The sequence below is a fragment of the Panthera tigris genome, chromosome E3 (assembly GCF_018350195.1).
Source record: "Panthera tigris isolate Pti1 chromosome E3, P.tigris_Pti1_mat1.1, whole genome shotgun sequence".
NCBI classification, from domain to species: Eukaryota; Metazoa; Chordata; class Mammalia; order Carnivora; family Felidae; genus Panthera; species Panthera tigris.
Window position 1 is genome coordinate 28,752,397 of NC_056675.1, and position 20,836 is coordinate 28,773,232.

At 56.2% G+C, this 20,836-nt stretch overlaps 2 protein-coding genes across 5 annotated transcripts in view; one reads left to right on the forward strand and one right to left on the reverse strand.

Annotated features, from left to right (window-relative positions):
• The window catches only part of MYH11 (myosin heavy chain 11), a 123,778-nt gene that overhangs the window by 94,387 nt on the left and 8,555 nt on the right, over positions 1-20,836 (forward strand). For all 4 annotated transcript variants that reach the window (XM_042972375.1, XM_042972376.1, XM_042972377.1 and 1 more), the window contains 20 exons: positions 505-613; positions 3,082-3,213; positions 3,305-3,511; positions 4,448-4,585; positions 5,671-5,794; positions 6,152-6,323; positions 7,879-8,091; positions 9,582-9,726; positions 12,142-12,348; positions 13,756-13,860; positions 13,949-14,101; positions 14,328-14,576; positions 16,334-16,546; positions 16,878-17,090; positions 17,328-17,489; positions 17,876-18,004; positions 18,318-18,406; positions 18,846-18,969; positions 19,555-19,763; positions 20,689-20,797. In XM_042972375.1, coding sequence (XP_042828309.1) covers positions 505-613; positions 3,082-3,213; positions 3,305-3,511; positions 4,448-4,585; positions 5,671-5,794; positions 6,152-6,323; positions 7,879-8,091; positions 9,582-9,726; positions 12,142-12,348; positions 13,756-13,860; positions 13,949-14,101; positions 14,328-14,576; positions 16,334-16,546; positions 16,878-17,090; positions 17,328-17,489; positions 17,876-18,004; positions 18,318-18,406; positions 18,846-18,969; positions 19,555-19,763; positions 20,689-20,797 — 3,202 coding nt within the window. The remainder of the gene's footprint in view (positions 1-504; positions 614-3,081; positions 3,214-3,304; positions 3,512-4,447; positions 4,586-5,670; positions 5,795-6,151; positions 6,324-7,878; positions 8,092-9,581; positions 9,727-12,141; positions 12,349-13,755; positions 13,861-13,948; positions 14,102-14,327; positions 14,577-16,333; positions 16,547-16,877; positions 17,091-17,327; positions 17,490-17,875; positions 18,005-18,317; positions 18,407-18,845; positions 18,970-19,554; positions 19,764-20,688; positions 20,798-20,836) is intronic.
• The window catches only part of NDE1 (nudE neurodevelopment protein 1), a 42,547-nt gene continuing 36,512 nt past the window's right edge, over positions 14,802-20,836 (reverse strand). Inside the window, exon 9 of the mRNA XM_042972383.1 lies at positions 14,802-14,829. Coding sequence (XP_042828317.1) covers positions 14,817-14,829 — 13 coding nt within the window. The 3' untranslated portion in view covers positions 14,802-14,816. The remainder of the gene's footprint in view (positions 14,830-20,836) is intronic.

The following is a 20,836-nucleotide window of genomic DNA, read 5'->3' on the forward strand; positions in this document are numbered from 1 at the left end:
TTTCCTGGCCCATGAGGGAGCAGGGCTTTGGCCTCCAGATTAGTTAAATGGTCTGTGCCCAGACAACGTGTGTGTGCTGATGCTCGGAGCTTCCTGAAGAATCTGAGTGGGAGAGGGGCGCCTGGGCGGCTCAGTCGGTTGAGCATCCGACTTGGGCTCAGGTCATGACCTCACTGTTCGTGGGTTCGAACCCCGCATCAGCCTCTGTGCTGTTAGTGCAGAGCCTACTTTGACCCTCTCTGACCCTCTCTCTCTGCCCCTTGCCCACTCAGACTCTCTCAAAAATGAATAAACATATACATATATAAAGAATATATATATATATATATAAAGAACCTGAGCTGGAGAGAATGGGGGGATGTCCCCACACGAGTCACAAAACCACACGCCCAGCAGATGCGTCTTGCTTTCAGGATGCTGCGGGACAGGACCCCATGGACAACACGGAGAGGCAGGTGCTGGGCCCCCCAGGGCTCCTCACGACATCCCCTTCCGTCTCCCCAGGGCCTTCGCCAAGCGGCAGCAACAGCTGACAGCCATGAAGGTGATTCAGAGGAACTGTGCAGCCTACCTCAAGCTGAGGAATTGGCAGTGGTGGAGGCTCTTCACCAAAGTGAGTGCTCCGCCCCCCCCCCCCCCCCCCCCCCCCGCTCTGGGGACGCTCAGCCCGGGCTGTCCCCTCCAGATGCTCCCGAAGCAGGGCTGTTAACCTTGAATGACCTTGGCTGTGATCCAGAGCATTTCCATCACCGCAGGGACCCCCTCGCGTGGCTCATTTATGGCCACACCCACTTCCCCGCCATAGTCCTGTCACCTCTCATCCGTTTTCCGTTACCGTGATGTGGCCATTTCTAGAACGTTACATAAATGGAGCCCTCCGGTATGTCATCGTGGGGACTGGCTTTTTCACAAAGCACCCTCCCCTGGAGATCCTTCCAGGTTGTTGGGGTATCCACTGTGTGCTCCTCTGGGGACAAAGCTTGTTCTTGCCGGGTCACTAGCTGTCACGAATGGTTGTGCCAAGTGGTGACAGACAATCTGTGACAGACACAGCCTCCTCTTACGTGCTCTTGAGTGAGAAAATTGGCACAAAGCTTTTTCGTCGAGCAATATTGATTGGGCTCCCATTGTGTTCCAGGCATGTGCGAGGTGTTGGGGGTACCGCGGGGGGAAGAGACATCATGGGCTCTGGTCTCATGAATGTTCTAGTTGAGCGGGCGAGCAGACAGGGAGCGGATAAACACGGAAATAAATACCTAAAGGTGGAATGGGATAAGTGGAGGGAAGGAGCCAGAGTCTATACAACAGGGGATTCCCTGGGGCCAGGTGAGGGCTTGAACACAAGGAGTCAGGAGTCAGCCTAGGGAACAACAGGAAGGGGAAGCTTCTTCTTGGAAAGGTTCGTCTTCATTGACCTGACTTCCGAAACACTGTCCTAAGGAAGCCATCTGAAATAAAGAAAACCAGAAATTCAGGGTATTTGTTATGGCCTTATTAAAATAGCAAAATGTCAGGGCACCCGGGTGGCACTGTTGGTTAAGCATCCTATTCTTGCTTTCAGCTCATGTCATAATCTCACAGTTTTGTGGGTTCAAGTCCCACATCAGGCTCTGTGCTGAGAGTGCAGGGCCTGCTTGGGATTCTCTCTCTCTCTCTCTCTCTCTCTCTCTCTCTCTCTCTCTCTCTCTCTCTCTTTGCCCCGCCCCCACTCATGCTGTCTCTGTCTCTCTCAAAATAAATAAATAAATTTTAAAAAGAAACTTTAAAATAGCAAAATGCCAGTGTCCAGCCCCAACAGACTCATTAATTCAATAGAATGTTTTTAACTCTTAAAAATGATGGCTGTCTAAAAACCCTCAACAAAGTAGGGTTGGAGGGAACATACCTCAACATAATAAAGGCCTTATATGAAAAACCCGCCGTGAACATCATACTTGATGGAGAAAACCTGAGAGCTTTCCCCTAAGGTCAGGAACGATACAAGGATGTCCTCTCTCACCACTTTTTTTTTTTAATGTTTATTTTTGAGAGAGAGAGAGAGACAGAGCTCCCGTGGGGAAGGGGCAGAGAGAGAGGAAGACACAGAATCCCAAGCAGGCTCCAGGCTCTGAGCCATCAGCACAGAGCCCAATGCAGGGCTTAAACTCACCAGCTGTGAGATCGTGACCTGAGCCAAAGTCGGATGCTCAACAGACTGAGCCACCCAGGCGCCCTCCCACTTTTTTTTTTAATGTTTCTTTATGTATTTTTGAGGGAGAAAAAGAGAGTGCACATGAGCAAGGGAGCGGCAGAAAGGGAGGGAGACACAGAATCCCAAGCCGGCTCCACACTGTCAGTGCAGAGCCCAACGTGGGGCTCAAAACCACAAACTGTGAGATCATGACCTGAGCCCATATCAAGAGTTGCACACTTAACTGACTAAGCTACCCAGGCGCCCCTCACCACTTCTGTTCGACAAAAATGACAGCTATCAGAAAAGAAAGTTGTCAAGATGATAGAACGGAATGGGGTAATAATAATAATAATAATAATAATAACCACCTTACAGTTTAAAGTAATGAAAGCAGCATATAAAATTGGGCAGCATGATCTCGGGTGTATTTGGTAAAAGGCTGGCAGGAAGTGCCGATAACGCCCGTAATGACCTTGATGGGGAGGTAGGATGTGGGAGATTTTTTTTCTTTTTTCTCGTTTTCCCCTCGGAAGGAAACTTGTTGGTTTGTCCGCAGTAACGCTCTCTGGGCAGGGACTGCATGGGAGAAGGGGAGACTTCTTCCTTGACGCTCGGCGCCTTTCTCCGTTGCCCTAGTTGACGGTTTCCCAGCCTCGGTGCCGTGGGTGTCCGGGGATGGACCGTCTTGTGTTCTGGCGGCCGTCCCCGTGCGTTCTAGAACATGCGGCGGCGTCCCCGACCTCTGCGCGCTAGGTGTCGGCGGGGTCCCCGGGAGTTCCCAGGGGTCCCCCTCCGGGGGGTGCGGGCCGGGGTACGCCCGCCCCTGGTGGCGGAGCGCGATCTCGGTCGCGACGGGAGCCCGTCCCTCGTGTGCTGAGCGCAGCTCACGCGTGCCCGCGTGCGCGCAGGTGAAGCCGCTGCTGCAGGTGACGCGGCAGGAGGAGGAGATGCAGGCCAAGGAGGACGAGCTGCAGAAGACCAAGGAGCTGCAGAAGAAGGCGGAGAGCGAGCTCAAGGAGCTGGAGCAGAGGCACACGCAGGTAGCGGGCCGGGCGCGGCTGGGGCTGCGGGCGGCCGGCCGGGCGCGCCCCCGCGGGGCTCAGCCGCCGCCTGCCTTCTCCCCGCGGGCAGCTGGCCGAGGAGAAGAGCCTGCTCCAGGAGCAGCTGCAGGCCGAGACGGAGCTGTACGCCGAGGCCGAGGAGATGCGGGTGCGCCTGGCGGCTAAGAAGCAGGAGCTGGAGGAGATCCTGCACGAGATGGAGGCCCGCCTGGAGGAGGAGGAAGACCGGGGCCAACAGCTGCAGGCCGAGAAGAAGAAGATGGCCCAGCAGATGCTGGTAAGGCCCCGCGGGGGCCGCCCGTGGCGGGGGGGGGGGGGGGGTCCGAATCTCTTGGCCCTCACCGCAGGGTCCCGCGTGTCCCCGTTGGCCGGGTGTGGGGACCGGGGGTTGGAGAGGAATGGCCGTCTGCCCACGGCCACATGGCCAGGGTGGGGACTTAAAGGCTGGCCCCCCCCCCCACTCTCTTCCGCCCGGCACTCTGCCCATGAAAACCTTCTCAGGCACAACCCCACGTGAGGGGCAGGCGCATCAGTTAGCCATCGCCGCGGGAGGAAGCCCCCCAGAACTTAGCAGCCGTTGTGTCACAGGGTCAGGGGTCTGCGAGCGGCCCGGCCGGGAGGTTCTGGCTCAGCGTCTGTCACGAGGCTGCACTTGGGACGGGAGCCCAGGGCTGGAGAACGCCCCCCCCCCGCCCTGCCCCCCGCCTCCATCCTCGAGGCTCACTCTGTGGCTGTCAGCAGGAGGCTTCCGTCCCTCACCTGGGGGCTGCTCCCTGGGGCTGCCGGAGGGTCCTCACTGCAGAGCGGCTGGCTCCCCTGCAAGGAGGGGTGGATCCGGAGAGGGAAGAGGAGAGGAGAGCACGGTGCCTCGTAGAGCCTAATGTCGGGCGTTTTACTCCGCGGCTTCTTCCCGATTTTATCTGTTGGAACCGCTTTGCTACGTCCGGCCCACGCTGAAGGGGAGAGGACCAAAGAATTTGTGGACATAGTTTGAAACGGCCACGGTATCTACTGTTCCCGTTTGACGGACGGGGAAAACTGAGGCCCCGTGAAGCCAAGTGGTTTCCCAAAACTTGTATTTCCAGTAAAAGGAGACCGCAGAGCACAGGGGCGAGGAGGCCCAGCTTCTGGGTGGGTCAGTCCTCAGAGCTCCGAGGAAGGGACTCTGGGGTGAGCGAGGCTGTGATTTTTTTTTTCCCCTTCCCCCACCAAGGACCTGGAGGAACAGCTGGAGGAGGAGGAAGCTGCGAGGCAGAAGTTACAGCTCGAGAAGGTCACGGCCGAGGCCAAGATCAAGAAACTGGAGGACGATATTCTGGTCATGGATGATCAGAATAACAAGCTGTCCAAAGTGAGCGGGGCCAGCGTCTGCGTTAACACGGCAGGCTCCGCGGGGCCGAGGGCTCCGGATACTTGCCCCTTCGGGCCAAATACGAGACGCCGGAGGCCACGCAGAGGGCTCTGGCTTCAGCAGCGGGAGGCGGCCTCCTGACTGCCGTCCGGATACCAGCGGGCCATGGACGGGGTCCCCAGTGGTCCCACCAGCACCGGGTCTCAGAAACTCCGTGCCAGTGGAGCCCCCCTGGGTGTGCAAAGGCAGCCACGTGTGCCTGACTCTTGGGGGCCTCTCCCTCATTCTCGTGGACTGCTTCCAGTCCGTAATAGGGTGACCGGCTGTCCTGCTTCGTCTGGGACTGAGGGCTTTCTGAGATGGGGACTTGCAGTGCCCAAAATTCCCCATGTAAACTGCAGTGCACAGGCCCCCCCTAGGCAATAACCACTCCCCAGCCCCACCGAGTTTGGGCTTCCTTTAGTTCCTTGAGCTAGATGTCAGCTGGCCACCTGCCATGAGCCAGGCCCTGTTTTGGGCACAGGGCCTATATGGTGAAGGAGGGCGCTGCCCTGGCAGGGCTCATACTCTAGTGAGGCAGAAAATAGATAATCATACACCTAACCATTAATGACCATCACAGTCAGGGTTCTGAAGGAGGTTCACCATATTGTAAAAATACAGCACTGAGGGATGGAAACCAGGCATTCAGGGAAGGCTTCCTGGGGGAAGCGGCATCGAAGTGGGAACCTGACAAACGAAGAGTGGCTGGAAGGGGGGTGAAGGAACAGCTCAACAGATGGTCCTATCTGTGCAAAGGCCCTGTGGCAGAGAACAGCTGACATGTGGTCATAAGGGAAGAGGGCACGCCTGCCCGGAACATGAAGTAGGAGGGGCAGAGGTCCCACGAGATGAGAAGTGACTGGGTTATAGGGAATTACTGTTAAGGAACTTCTCTTTATCATTTTAAACCTCAACGTAGCACTTGGTGTTCGTGGGGGGTTCCCTGCCAACTGTTGATCTGGAAATTACAAAAAGTGAAAGGCCCGTCTTGCAGAAGAGAAACAAAAAAAGCTACCGATATTTCTCTTTCTTTTCCCAAAAAGGAGCGAAAACTCCTCGAAGAGAGGATTAGTGACTTAACCACAAATCTTGCAGAAGAGGAGGAAAAGGCCAAGAACCTTACCAAGCTAAAAAACAAGCACGAATCTATGATTTCAGAACTGGAAGGTAACCCAGCCACCCCCAACAGGGTTTCAAATGGACGTGGTAAAGCTGGGAAGATCAGAGAGCAGATCTGAGTGTGGCACGTTATTTCAGGAGAGGTACAACCCTCCCCAGGCTCCCGCGGCCAATACGCCAGTAATCGTCAAGGGGCTTTTCATCAGCATTGAGTTTCTTGCCACAAGATAGCAGTCTGGGCCATGACAGTTACCTGAAGGGCCGGGTGCGTGTGTGCGTGTGTGTGCGTGTGTGTGTGTGTGTGTGTGTGTGCGCGCATGTGAACTGCCCGAGCAGAAAGGCTTGTCCTCCGGGCGCCTTTCTGGTAGCTGCCGCCTCCTGAGGGGGCCCCTGGCTTTTTCACAGTGCGGCTGAAGAAGGAGGAGAAGAGCCGGCAGGAGCTGGAGAAGCTGAAGAGGAAGCTGGAGGGCGAGGCCAGTGACTTCCACGAGCAGATAGCGGACCTCCAGGCACAGATCGCGGAGCTCAAGATGCAGCTGGCCAAGAAGGAGGAGGAGCTGCAGGCCGCCCTGAGCAGGTAGCCTGGCCTGCGGGGGGTGCATCCTGACGTCCTGTGTTCATGTGTCCCGGGGGGCCACAGTGGGCCCCGTCTTCCTCCTCCTCCAGGCAGGCCTCCGTCCTCCCGGGTGCCTCCCCTGCCCTGTTGTACTTCCACAACAGTGCCACTGACTTTCTTCTGTCCCCGCCGAGCCCATCCTGTCTCTGTGTGTCCCCTGCTCCCGCCGCGTCTGCCCCTCAGACCTCCAGGCCTCTGTCATCTCCAGTTGCCCATGGAGTCCATTCCACTGGCATGTCAAGCACCAAGTGCCCGAGGCCGGGATGAGCCTCCTGCCCCTCCCTCCTAGGGCCCTTGCCATCAATGCCCGTCTCCCCTGACTTTGCCCACCGCTCTCCTCCCGCCCCTGGGCTGCAGCAGCCCCCAGATCCCACCAGTCCTTTGGAAGGGGTGGTGACCCCATTCCCTGTTTGCCCTTCTCCCTGGCTGGGTTCATGCCTCATACTGGGAATCTTGCAGCCCCAGCTAAGGGTTGTTTTCCTATTCGCTGCGTGCCGGGGTCTTTCCAGACGGTATGTTCTTTCACACCTGGCCGGTACGCTGCTGTGATCTCCACGTCACTGAGCAGGAAGCCGTGCTTGGGGACGTGAAGGAACGTGTGATTGTCACACAGTCTTGCGGAGGCGGGGCTGGGGTGAAAGCCCCAGAACTTTCTGACTGATCCCCTGGCCAGGTCTATCTCTTCCAGCGTGGGCTGCGGGGGGAGCGAGGGCGATGAACCGCAAACATCACCTGGGGCATAAACCCATGCTGGCTTGTGCAGGGAAGGCCGGCTTCCTTAGCTTGGTGCTCAGAGGCCCCCCCGCCGGCCCCCCACCGCCACGTACAGCCGGACCCAGCTGACCGTCTAGCTTTCTCTCTTAGCTGCTCCCCATTCCCAAGCTCCCTACCATCTCACCTGCCCCTGCCCTGTGCAATCTTGCCTCTGTGCCCTCTCTTCACGCTTTTCCCTTTCCACTCACCACGGCAAAACAAGAGCCCGGCTCCACCGTGCGTCAGGAGGGAGCTGCCTTCCATGAAAGTCCTCACGTGCTCCCGGCCATTTGGACGATGCTTCTCCCGTCCCACCTTGACCCACGGTTGCTGCCTCCCCCCCACTGGGGGCCCTGGTTTTAATACCTCCCTGAGCAATGGCACTCAGCCACGGTTAGAGCAAAGAGGAGAAAGGAAAACGAGTAGTTGCTAGGGAGAAATAATTGTCCGATGTTTACAAAGCATCTGTTGAGCACCTGCTGTGTACTAGGTGCCTTGCTAGTCTGGGGCCATGCTCTGCACACACACACACACACACACACACACACTCACCACTGTTTGTGGACATCAGACGAGTCCTAATGTGCACGCAGTCCGACCTAGCAGGAAGGGGTCCACCGTGTCTCGGGGACATGGGGGGAACATGCTTTCGATATCCAAGGAACAGGATTATCTGGTCCCTGGAAACAATTTTTGGCCACGCCATGAGATCTCGGGGGCCAGAGACCCCAGGGCCTTCACCATGCTGGTCTGTCGCCGGCAGGCTGGACGATGAAATTGCTCAGAAGAACAACGCTCTCAAGAAGATCCGGGAGCTGGAGAGTCACATCTCAGACCTGCAGGAGGACTTGGACTCAGAACGGGCCGCGAGAAACAAGGCCGAGAAGCAGAAGCGGGACCTGGGGGAGGAGCTGGAGGCGCTCAAGACGGAGCTGGAGGACACGCTGGACAGCACGGCCACCCAGCAGGAGCTCAGGTGGGAGACCGGCCGCGCAGCCGCCCCCGCCCCGCCGCGTGCATCAGGTGGCTGGTGGAACAGGGGCAAACCCAGAGCGGATCCTGAATGACAGGGTTCCTTGGGCCCTACAGTTACCGCCTTGGGTTTTTTTGTTTATTTATTTTGAGAGAGAGTGCGAGAGCAGGGGAGGGGCGCAGAGAGAGAGAGAGAGAGAGACAGAGAGAGAGAGAGAGAGAGAGAATCCCAAGCAGGCTCTGCACTGTGAGTGTGGAGCTCGACGCAGGTCTCGTACTCACGAGCTGGGAGATCATGACCTGAGCCAAAATCAAGAGTCCGAAGCTCAACCAACTGAGCCACCCAGGCACCCCTGTGATACATTTTTAAAATAACATTTGTTGGATCTGTCCTTAAGATTTGCTACGGGCTAACAGACACCAACAACAACAACAAAAAAAACACCCCAAAACAAAGAAACCAAAAGACCCAGAACAGAAACAGATCACTTGTTGGATAATGAATGCTGAGTTCAATGAAAGTAGGTCACTTATTCATTCAACAAACATGCAAATGGATTTTGAGTGCATCCTTTATCAGGTGCTGTGCTAACTCTGAGGTTGATGTCCTGCACTTCAGGTTTTGTGCCACACCTGTCACCTGGGCCCAGAAGTCAGCAGTTTTCTGCCCCCTTCCCACCTGGCCAATGACACAGAAAAGCCCTTGGTGTAGTCTTCAAATGCACGAGCTCAAAGCCAGATCATTTGGGTTCAGATTCTGGCTCTGTGACACAGTGGATGTACCAACATGGGCTAAGAATCTCTTAGCCTTAGATTTCTCCTCTGTAAACTGGAAAAATTAATGTATCTCCCTCTAAGGGTCACTCTGAAGATTATACGAGATGATGTCTATAAAGAACTTAGGGCAGGGCACCCGGATGGCTCAGTTGGTTGAGCATCTGACTTCCGCTCAGGTCACAATCTTGCCATTTGTGAGTTCCAGCCCCATGTCAGGCTCTGTGCTGACAGCTTGGAGCCTGGAGCCTGCTTCGGATTCTCTATCTCCCTCTCTCTCTGTCCCCCGCCCCCTTGTGCTTCCTGTCTCTCTCAAAAATAAACATTAAAAAAAAAAGAACTTAGGTCAAGGCCTGGCATATAATAAGTAAGCTCAATAAGTAAGAGCTAATATTAATATTGGAGGAACATTTTGTAATTCACAGATGTTTTTTCAACACGATTTTGAGTATTCTGTGTATTTATTTGCTGGCCTTGAGGTGTATTTTTGTGCTGGCCTTGAGAGTTTCTGGGCAGGTGACATGCTCTTTACTTTGCAGCTGAGGAAATGCCCGGTCCAGAGAGGTTAGGGGACTCAGCCGAGGTCACACAGCCAGGGAGGGCTGATGATGGGGACTTCAGCTCTGGGTCCCCGGAGAGCTCTTGTTGCTTTGCACGGCACTGTCGGAGGTGAGCCCCGGTTTCCGGCCGACTGCCATCCACGGTGTTCTTCCTGCCCAGGGCCAAGAGGGAACAAGAGGTGACGGTGCTGAAGAAGGCCCTGGACGAGGAGACCCGGTCCCACGAGGCGCAGGTCCAGGAGATGAGACAGAAGCACACGCAGGCAGTGGAGGAACTCACCGAGCAGTTGGAGCAGTTCAAGAGGGTAAGTGGTGATTCGTGTGTGTGTGTGTGTGTGTGTGTGTGTGTGTGTGTGTGTGTGTGTGTGAGACAGCATCATGCCGACAGCTTCACATAACCACGTATCAGGGTCTGTGCTGAGACGAATCACACACCACACAAGAGCCTCATGACTGTGGTGGCAGCCAGCATTTTTTCAGGGCGCGCCATGCACGTATCCGTTAATCCTCACATCCACCTATGACGTAGGTACTCTTGAGCCCATTTTACACACGAAGGAACTGAGGTCAAGAGTGTCTAGAGGCGGGGGCGCCTGGGTGGCTCAGTCGGTTGAGCATCCAACTTTAGCTCAGGTCGTGATTTCATGGTTCGTGGGTTCAAGCCCCACGTCAGGCACTGTGCTGACAGCTCGGAGTCTGGAGCCTGCTTCGGATTCTGTGTCTCCCTCTCTCTCTGCCCCTCCTCCACTCATGCTCTCTCTTTCGCTCTCAAAAATAAACATTAAAAAAAAAAGTGTCTAGAGGTGAGGAGACTCACCCAAGGTCACACAGCTAGTGACAAAGCCATGATTTGAACCCAGGCAGTGCAGCTGCCTGCCTACCTCTTGCCCACTCCGGGGCAGGGTCTACAACACCCTGCCCTCCGCCCCCGTTGCTTAGCCACAGTTGAGAACAACTTCTGGGTCACTTAAGATGGAGAACATTCTTTCCGTCTTAATGTCCCTGTAAGTTGGAGGAAACCAGCTAGCTCTCCGGCAGAGTTTGAAAATGACTGGATCTAGTCGTTCTTTTCCCTCGTGCTTGGCTATCTGGGGTGTGTGGGATTCGAGGCAGTTAAGTAGCCCGAGTCTGAATGCTTCACACCCAAAACTTCTTCTCCCTTGGGAGAATTTCCTTGTGTTTCCTTCCCAGGGGTGAGCTGTTTAGCTTGCGACATCTGGATGGTGTCCCTAAAGATCTGATTGCATCCCCCTCAGCACTATGGCTCCCCTGATCCCTGCCCTTTCTAGATATCCGCCCCCCCAAGCTAGACTAAATGGGCACAGCATTACCTAAAAATTGTGGGCAGTTTGGGTTTCTCTCGGCAGCCAAGGTCACTCTTCTTCCCTGAGGGGGTTTACTGAGCACCTTTCCGCCTCTTCTAGAAGAATCTCCAATTTTCCTGTACAAAAGAACAGTGGCAACAGTCCCTTACGTAGCACTGACTATGTGCCTGATACTGTTCCAATGCTTTCCAGACACGAGTTCATTTCATCTGGGGCCTTTGTTAAAATGCAGATGTCTGGGCCCCGTCTTCCACCCTCCTACAGGGGGGGTCTTAGGCCCAGTGTCTGAAAAGTGCAGGGCAAGACTGAGCACCCCCCGCACCTTCCAGGTGAGTAAAAGGACTCTTGTTAAGTGGGAGTTGAATACTAACGTTGAACACTGTGTCACTTCTTTGGACAAATAAGATTTGCTAATTGTCACTACACAACATACATTTTCTCTTACGGTGCTATGCTGAGTAAATGTGGTGAGAGTGAGACCCTTCTTGTTCCCGATCTTAGGGGAAAAGCTCTCACTTCTCCCCCACTGAGGATGTTTGTGTTTAGCTTGGGTTTTTTTGTTTGTTTAGAGATGGAGAGATAGAGATAGGAAGGGGCAGAGAGAGCATCCCTAGCAGGCTCCGTGCTATTAGCCCAGAGCCCAAGGTGGGGCTCAATCCCCTGAACTGTGAGATCGTGACTCAAGCCGAAATCTAGAATTGGACACTTAAGTGACTGAGCCATCCAGACGCCCCTAGCTTGTTTTTTGAAAATCAGAATTATTGAGGTCTGTGCAGTAAGACTCATCAGTTTTAACTGTATAGTTCGACTAATTTCGACAAACGTATGCATTTGTGTAACCACCACCCGTCATGATGGAGAACACTAGATTTTTTATTTTTAAACATTTTTAAATTTATTTTGAGAGAGACAGAGAGTGAGAATCCCCAGCAGGCTCTGAGCTGTCAGCGTAGAGCCAGATGTGGGGCTCAAACTCCCTAACCATGACATCAGGATCTTAGCCGAAAGAAACCAAGAGTTGGAAGCTTAACCTGAGCCACCCAGGCGCCCCACAACATTTTTTGAAAATGACGCTGGAATGCAGTTTTTTCTTTATTAAATGTTGGCAACAAAGAATAGGTCTATCGGGACATGACGACAGGTTGGATGTAGCTTGTGGAATGCTGGTTTGCAACCTTTGAGCTTTAGCAGAACAGAATGCAAAATGTCTCACCGTGACCGTGTGCCCCCCACACTGCTGCGTTTCTCCCTAGAGGGGACAAGCATGGGTCCCTGCACCTACCTGACCGGAGGGGAAGGGAAGGAGGAAGATCCACCAGTGACGGAGTTAGGTTCTTAACCCGCTTTCCTGGCCACAGCTGTAATGCCTTCCCTGCCCTGTGCTTCCCCGGCCAGGCCAAGGCCAACCTAGACAAGAACAAGCAGACGCTGGAGAAGGAGAACGCAGACCTGGCCGGGGAGCTGCGGGTCCTGAACCAGGCGAAGCAGGAGGTGGAGCACAAGAAGAAGAAGCTGGAGGTGCAGCTCCAGGAACTGCAGTCCAAGTGCAGCGATGGGGAGCGGGCCCGGGCCGAGCTCAATGACAAGGTCCACAAGCTGCAGGTGAGCGGCCTGCATGGCCAGCGGCCCTTGGGGCCAGCCCTGGGGGGACGAAGCTCTCCCCCGCTAACTGAAGTCTTTGGCTGCAGCGCAAGCTGGTTCCCTCTTGTAAGGTCCCTCGAGGAGAGGAGGGCTTCTCCCTCCTCCATTCACTCTCGAAAGGCCTTCTTCTGCTCCTTCAACAAGTCTATGAGTATTTGCTGTAGACCATGCACCATGTTTGACCCTGAGATACATCAGCAAGAAAGACACATTCCCTGCCCCCATAGAACTCTGACCTAGTGGAGGGAAAGGCGTTTATAATTCCATGAGTGAGTGTAAAATGACACTGTACGTAACTGGGGCGGGGGCTGGGGGGGCGGGGTCTGGCCGGCGGGAGGAGGAGTCGGGAAAGGCTTCCCGAAGAAGGAGGTATCATCTGAGATAAGTAGAAGTCTACCAGGCGGAGGGGACAGCATGTGCAAGGGCCCAGTGGTTAGTGGGAAATCAGAAGAGACCACATAAGTGAGGCTAGAAAGCTGAGCTGGCAGGGGAAACATGGTACAAGATGGGACGAGGGAGGTAGGTTGTGGCCAGATGACACAGGGCCTTCGAGGCCCTATTCTATGTACATTCATCTTTATTCCGTGCGACAAGTCGTCATTGATGGGTTTTAACCTGAGCAGTGACAAGGTCTCTCGGTCTTTGGTCTCAGTTAGCTTTGACTTAGACACTTGGCCTGACGTCCATTCATGGGACCCAGGCAGACTTTTGATAAATCGGTGTGCTTACAGCCTGGGACCAGGGGGCAGGGGGAGCATTAAGTAGGATTTCTTTCCACGTGCCGTTGAGAGCAGGGGTTCCGCTACCGTAACACAGGCAGTGTCCTGGAGACGTAGAGTCAAGATTATTTACGTTCTCCTCGTAAGGGGGAGAGGATGGACGGTTGACTGATACCTCAGTAGAGGGCTTCTTACCTTTAGTGTCTGCATCTCTGGTTGGGGCATGAAGGTCAATGAAAGGGCAAAGAGTAGAGGTGAGGAAGAGAGTGGTGGGAACAGGGCCCTTGGAAGTAAAGGTGCCATCTGCGTCCCCCCTCCATCTTCAGGGAGCAGGCGAGTTGTCTAGACTCTCTAACCTGCTGCTTCATTTTTGCCAACCTTGGCGAGGATTCAGGGTCCATTTACTAGGATCAGGAACAAGCCAATACAGTCTGGGGCTCAAAGAGGTTCTTAGAGCCAGGCTTCCCAACTTATAGGTGCTACACTTCCCTTGGGGGCCATGGGGTTACCATGATCAGGCCCCATAGCCCATGGCTATTTCTTAATCAGCGAATACAACGAGGCCTATCGTGTGAGTCGAGAGACCTTCTCTTACTTCCTAAGGATCCTGTTCTAGAGGGCTCTAACCACAGTCTCTTGGCACCCTCAGAATGAAGTGGAGAGTGTCACAGGGATGCTCAACGAGGCTGAGGGGAAGGCCATAAAACTGGCCAAGGATGTGGCATCCCTTGGGTCCCAGCTCCAGGACACCCAGGTGGGTATTCTGCCACGTGATTCAGAGGGAGCTGGGGTGTGGACTTCCTGGGGGTGGCTCCCTGAGACTTCCACATGGCATTTCGTAGGAGCTGCTTCAAGAAGAAACCCGGCAGAAACTCAATGTGTCCACCAAGTTGCGCCAGCTGGAGGACGAGAGGAACAGCCTGCAGGACCAGCTGGACGAGGAGATAGACGCCAAGCAGAACCTGGAACGCCACATCTCAACTCTGAACATCCAGGTGCTGGCCGTGTGTCCTTGCCTTTCTAGGTGTAAGCCTTGAAGGGTAGCTCAGGAGCTCGGGGAGGCTGTGGTTGAGCGTTGGCGCCATTTTGTTTGGCTCACTGGCTGCCCCTGCTGTTGAATTTCCTCCAGGAGGAGAAGGTGGTCTCTTCTCAGGGTGGAGTCAGGGATGGGACTCGCTCATTGGCCCTCCTTTTACCCCAACCCGGACACTGTCATTTTAGCTCTCCGATTCGAAGAAGAAGCTACAGGACTTTGCCAGCACCGTGGAGGCCTTGGAAGAGGGCAAGAAGCGGTTCCAGAAGGAAATCGAAGGCCTCACCCAGCAGTACGAAGAGAAGGCAGCTGCTTATGACAAACTGGAAAAGACCAAGAACAGGCTTCAGCAGGAGCTGGACGACCTGGTCGTCGATTTGGACAACCAGCGGCAACTGGTGTCCAACCTGGAGAAGAAGCAGAAGAAGTTTGATCAGGTAGGGGCTGGAGGGCCGTCGGCTCTGTTCACGGACACAGGGTGGGGTGGGAGGGTCTTTGAAGCAGCTGGTGTGCCTGCCATGTATGTGTCTCCCACCCATCCTCCCAAGGAAAGCTAGCTTGCCTTGGGTGACCATGAAGCATCGGGGCTCCTAGGTCAGAGCGAGGAGAGCACTGGCTCTTGGACGTGACTTCCAGATATCCCTACCACCAGGGCCACCTGCAACCCCAGGGATGCCTTAGTTTCTAGCCCTGAGAAGGAAGGAAATTTATTTCACTTAACAAGTATTTACCGAGTGCCTCCTGAATACTCCACATAATTTAATGTTCCACCTTTCCATACCACTTCCCCCAACATTTCATGATGAAGAATTTCACGCACACAGCAAAGCTGAAGCACCGAAGAGTGAACACCTGTATACCCACCACGTGGATTGGATCATTGATGTTTTACCAAATTCGGATGAACTGTCTCTGTCATTGGATGCATTTCAAAGCAAATGACAGATTTCCCCCTCTATACTTCAGCACTGTGTGTCTTAACTGGAGTTCTTCTTTAACAGAAAATTTTGCTTCTTGTGTATACATGCAAATGCACAAATCTCAAGTATCCACTCACTGGAGTTCTGGTAAATGCATAATACACCCATGTGGCCCAAACCCTTAAAAAATGCCAACTTTTAATACGCTACTCAGATTTAGCAAAGCTGATTTGGTGTGCAAGTGACTTGGGATGATCCTCGAAATCAATCTGGGGATTGTTTTGGGAGGCCAATGCCAGAGGTGTGGGGGCTCACTGCCCCTCCCCGCCTGGGCTCAGGGGAGCAGGCTTCCAGGTGTGACGCTGGCTGTGTCCTTCTCCATCTCAGGCGGCCAGCCTGTCTTCACTGCTTCCACTATGCTGCCCCATTACTGGCTTGAGGGCCTGGGGTCGCTTCTTTTATTTCCCTGTCATACGTCACGTAGGCTTTTGTGCTGACTGCTGTTTTGGGGGCCCCTATTACTTACCTGTCTTCGCTCACTTCTCAAAGCCTGGTTTTTGGATGTGTCATTGTATACGCTTATGCCGCTGTCTGTGCGGATGACATTAACGTCGGCCTGGAGTGTTCCTTGAACTGCCTCTCCAAGCACAGAGCTAAGTATGTGCCGCTCTGTCCACACGCTCACCCTTTCCCTACTCTGGCTCAGAGAGTGCTTTTGAGGGCTGGAGATGAGTGGCCATGATAAAAAGAATTAGTGGCTTCTGGCAGGATTAAATGTCACTGTGACCTAGTAGTATGTTCGAACCAGCATGGGCAGTAAGGGCAGCATTAGTGATTTCAAAGCACAGAGACTCAGCAGGTGCTGGCTGTAAGGTCCACCTACTAGAAGTCAGAAGGAAGCTCTTTATTAACTATCTGCATAGATGCCTTAAGGACTTCCACCTGCCCCTGAAAAAAAATTCAGGCAGGAGGCTGCATGCGCTTATTTGAAATTGAAAGGGAGCCTGGGTGGCTCATTGGGCTAAGCGGCTGAGCGTCAGACTCTCGGTTGTGGCTCAGGTCATGATCTCTAGGTTTGTGGGTTCGAGCTCCGCGTCGGGCTCTGAGCTGACGGTGCGCAGCCTGCTTCAGATTCTCTCTCTGCCTCTCTCCCTGCCCCTCCCTGCTTATGCTTTCTCTGTCTCTCAAAATGAATAAAGTTATTTTAAAAAGAAAAAAAAAAAAAAAGGGAAGCCGAACTTCACCTCCGGGGCTGGGCTTCCGTTGTGTTGTAGTTGTTAGCCGAGGAGAAGAGCATCTCTTCCAAATACGCGGATGAAAGGGACAGAGCCGAGGCAGAAGCCAGGGAAAAGGAAACCAAGGCCTTGTCGCTGGCGCGAGCCCTCGAAGAGGCCCTGGAAGCCAAAGAGGACCTTGAGAGAGCCAACAAAATGCTCAAGGCCGAGATGGAGGGCCTGGTCAGCTCCAAGGATGACGTGGGCAAGAACGTAAGTGGCTCCCCCGTGTCTGTGCCTGTCCACAGGTCACCAGCCCCCTCCCCACTATGCATTACCCACGGGGCGGGACGCGGGCACCCTGAGCCTCTTCCACGGGACAGGACCATCAGGACTGAAGGCCGTCACGCAGACGGGGACTGGTTGGAAACAGCACTGGGGGGGGGGGTCCCCAAGGAAGACTCTGGCCTTGACTCTTGGCACTGCATCCCGCGGGGGGTGGGGTGGGGGGTGGGGGGGCGAAAGCCATCTGTGTGACTTTACAGAGCTGCCCGTCCCCGCGGGTTGCCTGAGCGTCTTCATGAAGTCTCCCCTCCCGCGAAAGGTCCACGAGCTGGAGAAGTCCAAGCGGGCCCTGGAGACCCAGATGGAGGAGATGAAGACCCAGCTGGAGGAGCTGGAGGACGAGCTGCAGGCCACGGAGGACGCCAAGCTGCGGCTGGAGGTCAACATGCAGGCCCTCAAGGGCCAGTTTGAGCGGGACCTCCAGGCTCGGGATGAGCAGAATGAAGAGAAGAGGCGGCAGCTCCAGAGGCAGGTAGTCCGGGTGGGGGGATGCGGGGCGGGGAGGCAGCGGGGCCCGGACCCAAAGAGACCTGGTTCTCTCAGCCGCCTGCAACCTGGGGACGAGCAGACCCCTCCTGGGGGGGGCAGGGTGGGGGAGCTGTGCCCCCCCCTCCCCGCCCGGGAAGCTCTCCAAATGCCGGCCGCGGTGGGGGTAGGGCCTCCGAGGGACGGCCCGGCCCAGCAGCGCCCCCCTCCCCTCCTCGCTCAGCTGCACGAGTACGAGACAGAACTGGAAGACGAGAGAAAGCAACGTGCCCTGGCAACGGCGGCCAAGAAGAAGCTGGAAGGGGACCTGAAGGACCTGGAGCTGCAGGCCGACTCGGCCATCAAGGGCCGGGAGGAAGCCATCAAGCAGCTTCGGAAACTGCAGGTGGGGGATGCGGGGCACGGGCCGAGGCAGGGGGTGGCTCCCCACTGGAGGGGAAGCCGGGCCCACAGCCGCAGGACGCAGGCCTGTCACGGGTGCCTGAATATTCAGCTGGGGTTTTCCACTGTGGTTCAGCCTCGGGGGGCCGTTTCCCGCCCTGGGTAAGGCACGATCACCAGGCCTTTGGCCAAGGCCCTCGGACCACATGGCCATGTTTAGGTCTGCTGAGCCCCTCCGGAACGGTGCCCCCCGACGGCAACCTGGCCCCGTGAGGTGGGGTGGGTGGGCCACGGGGACCTCTCTGTGGTTGATCTGAACTTCCTCGGGGCTGGCGTGGAAAGATGGTGAGTTAGGATCTCTTGGCTTGTCCCTCCTGTTGACTCACGCAGGCCCAGATGAAGGACTTCCAGAGAGAGCTGGAAGATGCCCGTGCCTCCAGAGACGAGATCTTTGCCACCGCCAAAGAGAATGAGAAGAAAGCCAAGAGCTTAGAAGCCGACCTCATGCAGCTACAGGAGGTAGAGCCTTCTCGATGTGGGCCTTGGGGCGGGGGGGTACTGTGGGCAGAGCCCGTGGCACCCACGCACCTCTTTCCCTCGTCCAGCACTCCACAGGGGCGGGCCCCTGGAGTGACGACAGGGGCAGACGTGGGATTTTCTCCTGTCCGGGACATGCAGGGCCTCCCCTGAGCTCAGAGGCGGCTCAGCCGCTTTCCAGGGTGGCCGTGGCCGTAGAAACTGCTGGGGTCTGGAGCAGGTGGCTTCTCGCTGGGGTTCAGCCCTTGCCCGGCAGATCAGCGGTTCCCCCCCTCCCCTCCCCCGTGCTGTCCAGGATCTGGCCGCGGCTGAGAGGGCTCGCAAACAGGCCGACTTGGAGAAGGAGGAACTGGCGGAGGAGCTGACCAGCAGCGTCTCAGGAAGGTAGGGGGCCGCATCGGGAGAAGGGGGTCCCAGGCTCAGATGAGGACAGAGGGGCAGCTCATGGAAGAGACTCCTGAAAATGACAGTGTCCAGCCCAGCTTCTCACAAGGGTCTTGACCCCCTTGGGGCATGTAGCCAGTTTCATTCGTTCTGAAAGAACAGCATGGTGGGGAGGGGGCACGGGGCGGCGGGGGGGGACATCCAAGAGGAGAGAGCTCGTCTTTCCTCCAGGCCCGGCTTTGCCGATACCGACAGGATAGAGTCCCGGCTCCCTACTTCCCAGATGTGTGACTTTGGACAAGTGTCTGAGCCTCGCCGGGCCTCAGTTTCCTTTTACAAAGGAGGGCGACTCCAAGGCATCACCTCACTCCTCCACACAGAGGCTATTTCCTAAGCCAGAGGGAGGCTGGAGCCCCAGACCCGCCTGCATTTCCCTTAGGAACACACTTCAGGACGAGAAGCGCCGCCTGGAGGCCCGGATCGCACAGCTGGAAGAGGAGCTGGAGGAGGAGCAAGGCAACATGGAGGCCATGAGTGATCGCGTGCGGAAGGCCACGCAGCAGGTGGGGGCGGAGCAGGGCCAGGCCGCACCCTGTCACACGCCCCGCACTGCTGCACCGCAAGCTCGGGGTTGGGGTGGAGAGCGGGGAGACGGGAGCAGGGGTCGAGCGCATCTGCTCCCTGCACCCTCTCCCTCCCCGCGTGGGCACGCGGCCCCCCGTCGCCATCTCATCAGGCGGCCAGCGTATGTCTGGCTCCCTCCGGCAGACAACGTGGGCCTGGAGAAAGGGCCTGGGGGGTCTCCTTCTTGCTGTCGCCCCAGCCTCTGGCCCCGGCCTTACACCAGTGAGCACTCAGTGACGTTGCTAAGCACCAGCTCGGCAACAGGTGCTGGGGCCCCGCCTTGTGACCTGGAGACAGGGAGCCTGGGTGGCCCCAGGACGCTGCCTTTTGTGCTGCACCTTAAAGGAGGCCCAGGAAGGAACTGGTGGCTGGAGGAGGTGGGGAGGGCTCCTGGGTGCCCCCGCCCCAGAGACCCACGTCGAAGCCCACCAAGGCTGGAGGCCACAGGCGTAGTGGGTCCTCTCAGTGGACCCGCCCCCCCACTCCCGTGCCCTCCACCCCCTGACTTTCACTGCCCTCCGCAGGCCGAGCAGCTCAACAACGAACTGGCCACGGAGCGCAGCGCGGCCCAGAAGAACGAGAGCGCAAGGCAGCAGCTCGAGCGGCAGAACAAGGAGCTCCGAAGCAAGCTGCAAGAGATGGAGGGGGCCGTCAGGTCCAAGTTCAAGTCCACCATTGCGGCCCTGGAGGCCAAGATCGCGCAGCTGGAGGAGCAGGTGGAGCAGGAGGCCAGGTACGCGGGGCGCGGGCTCCAAAGAGCGGCCTGCTGGCCAGGAGTACACGGCCGTCGGGGCTCAGGCTCTCTGGACATCTGTCCTGGCTGGGGAATGAGCCCAGTGGTCCCCACGCCGCAGCTGTGTGTGGAGAACCGCGTGTGAACACGGGAGCGAGGCAGGCCTGGCCCCGAGAAGGCCCGTCCCAAACGGCCCTGAGTGGCAGGGGTCCTCCGTGAGGTCCGCTAGCCTTCTCGCGAGCACAGTGGCTATGCCTGGCCTGTGTTCACGGGATGTCGTGTTCACGGCCACCCAGGAAAGTGCAGATCAGCAACCCCATTCAGCACGTGCCAATATGGTCAGGCTTCTCGTTATAAAGGGAAAATAAGATCACGGCCCATCTGTGACCATCAGACTACGAGGATTCTGACCCACTTTTTTTTTTTTTGGTAGTGGCTTCCTTGCCAACTCACAGACCATACAAAAATTCAGCCTTTTCACGTGTACAGCTCAATGGCCCTTTAGTATAGTTGTGGATAGCTGCACCCTCTGTACCGTCCAGCGTGGGACAGGTTCAACACCTCAGTAGGACACCCTGTACCCCCCTGGCCATCACCCTGACCTCCCCCAGCCCTCTGCAACCACAGATCTGCTTTCTGTCTCTCTTGTCTCTTGTGGATGTTTCATGTAAGTGGAATCCCACAGTGTGTGCCCTTCTGTGACTGGCCTCCCTCCCTGTGTCTTCGAGGCTCGCCCATGTGGTAGCAGACACAAGTGCTGCGTTCCTTTTTAAGGCCGAGTACTGTTCGTCTGATTTGGGGGGTGAGCCCTGATTTGGGGCCCCTCAGGGAAAGCGCTCACAGTGGGGGAGAGGCTGGTCGGGTCTACGTGCCAGGTGCAAGGGAGCCCATCCCCGCTTCGCCCCCCTCCTCCCCCCGTATGCAGAGAGAAGCAGGCGGCCACCAAGTCGCTGAAGCAGAAGGACAAGAAGCTGAAGGAGGTCCTGCTGCAGGTGGAGGACGAGCGCAAGATGGCGGAGCAGTACAAGGAGCAGGTAACCCGGGCCGCCGGCCTCTCCCAGCCCCGCAGGGAC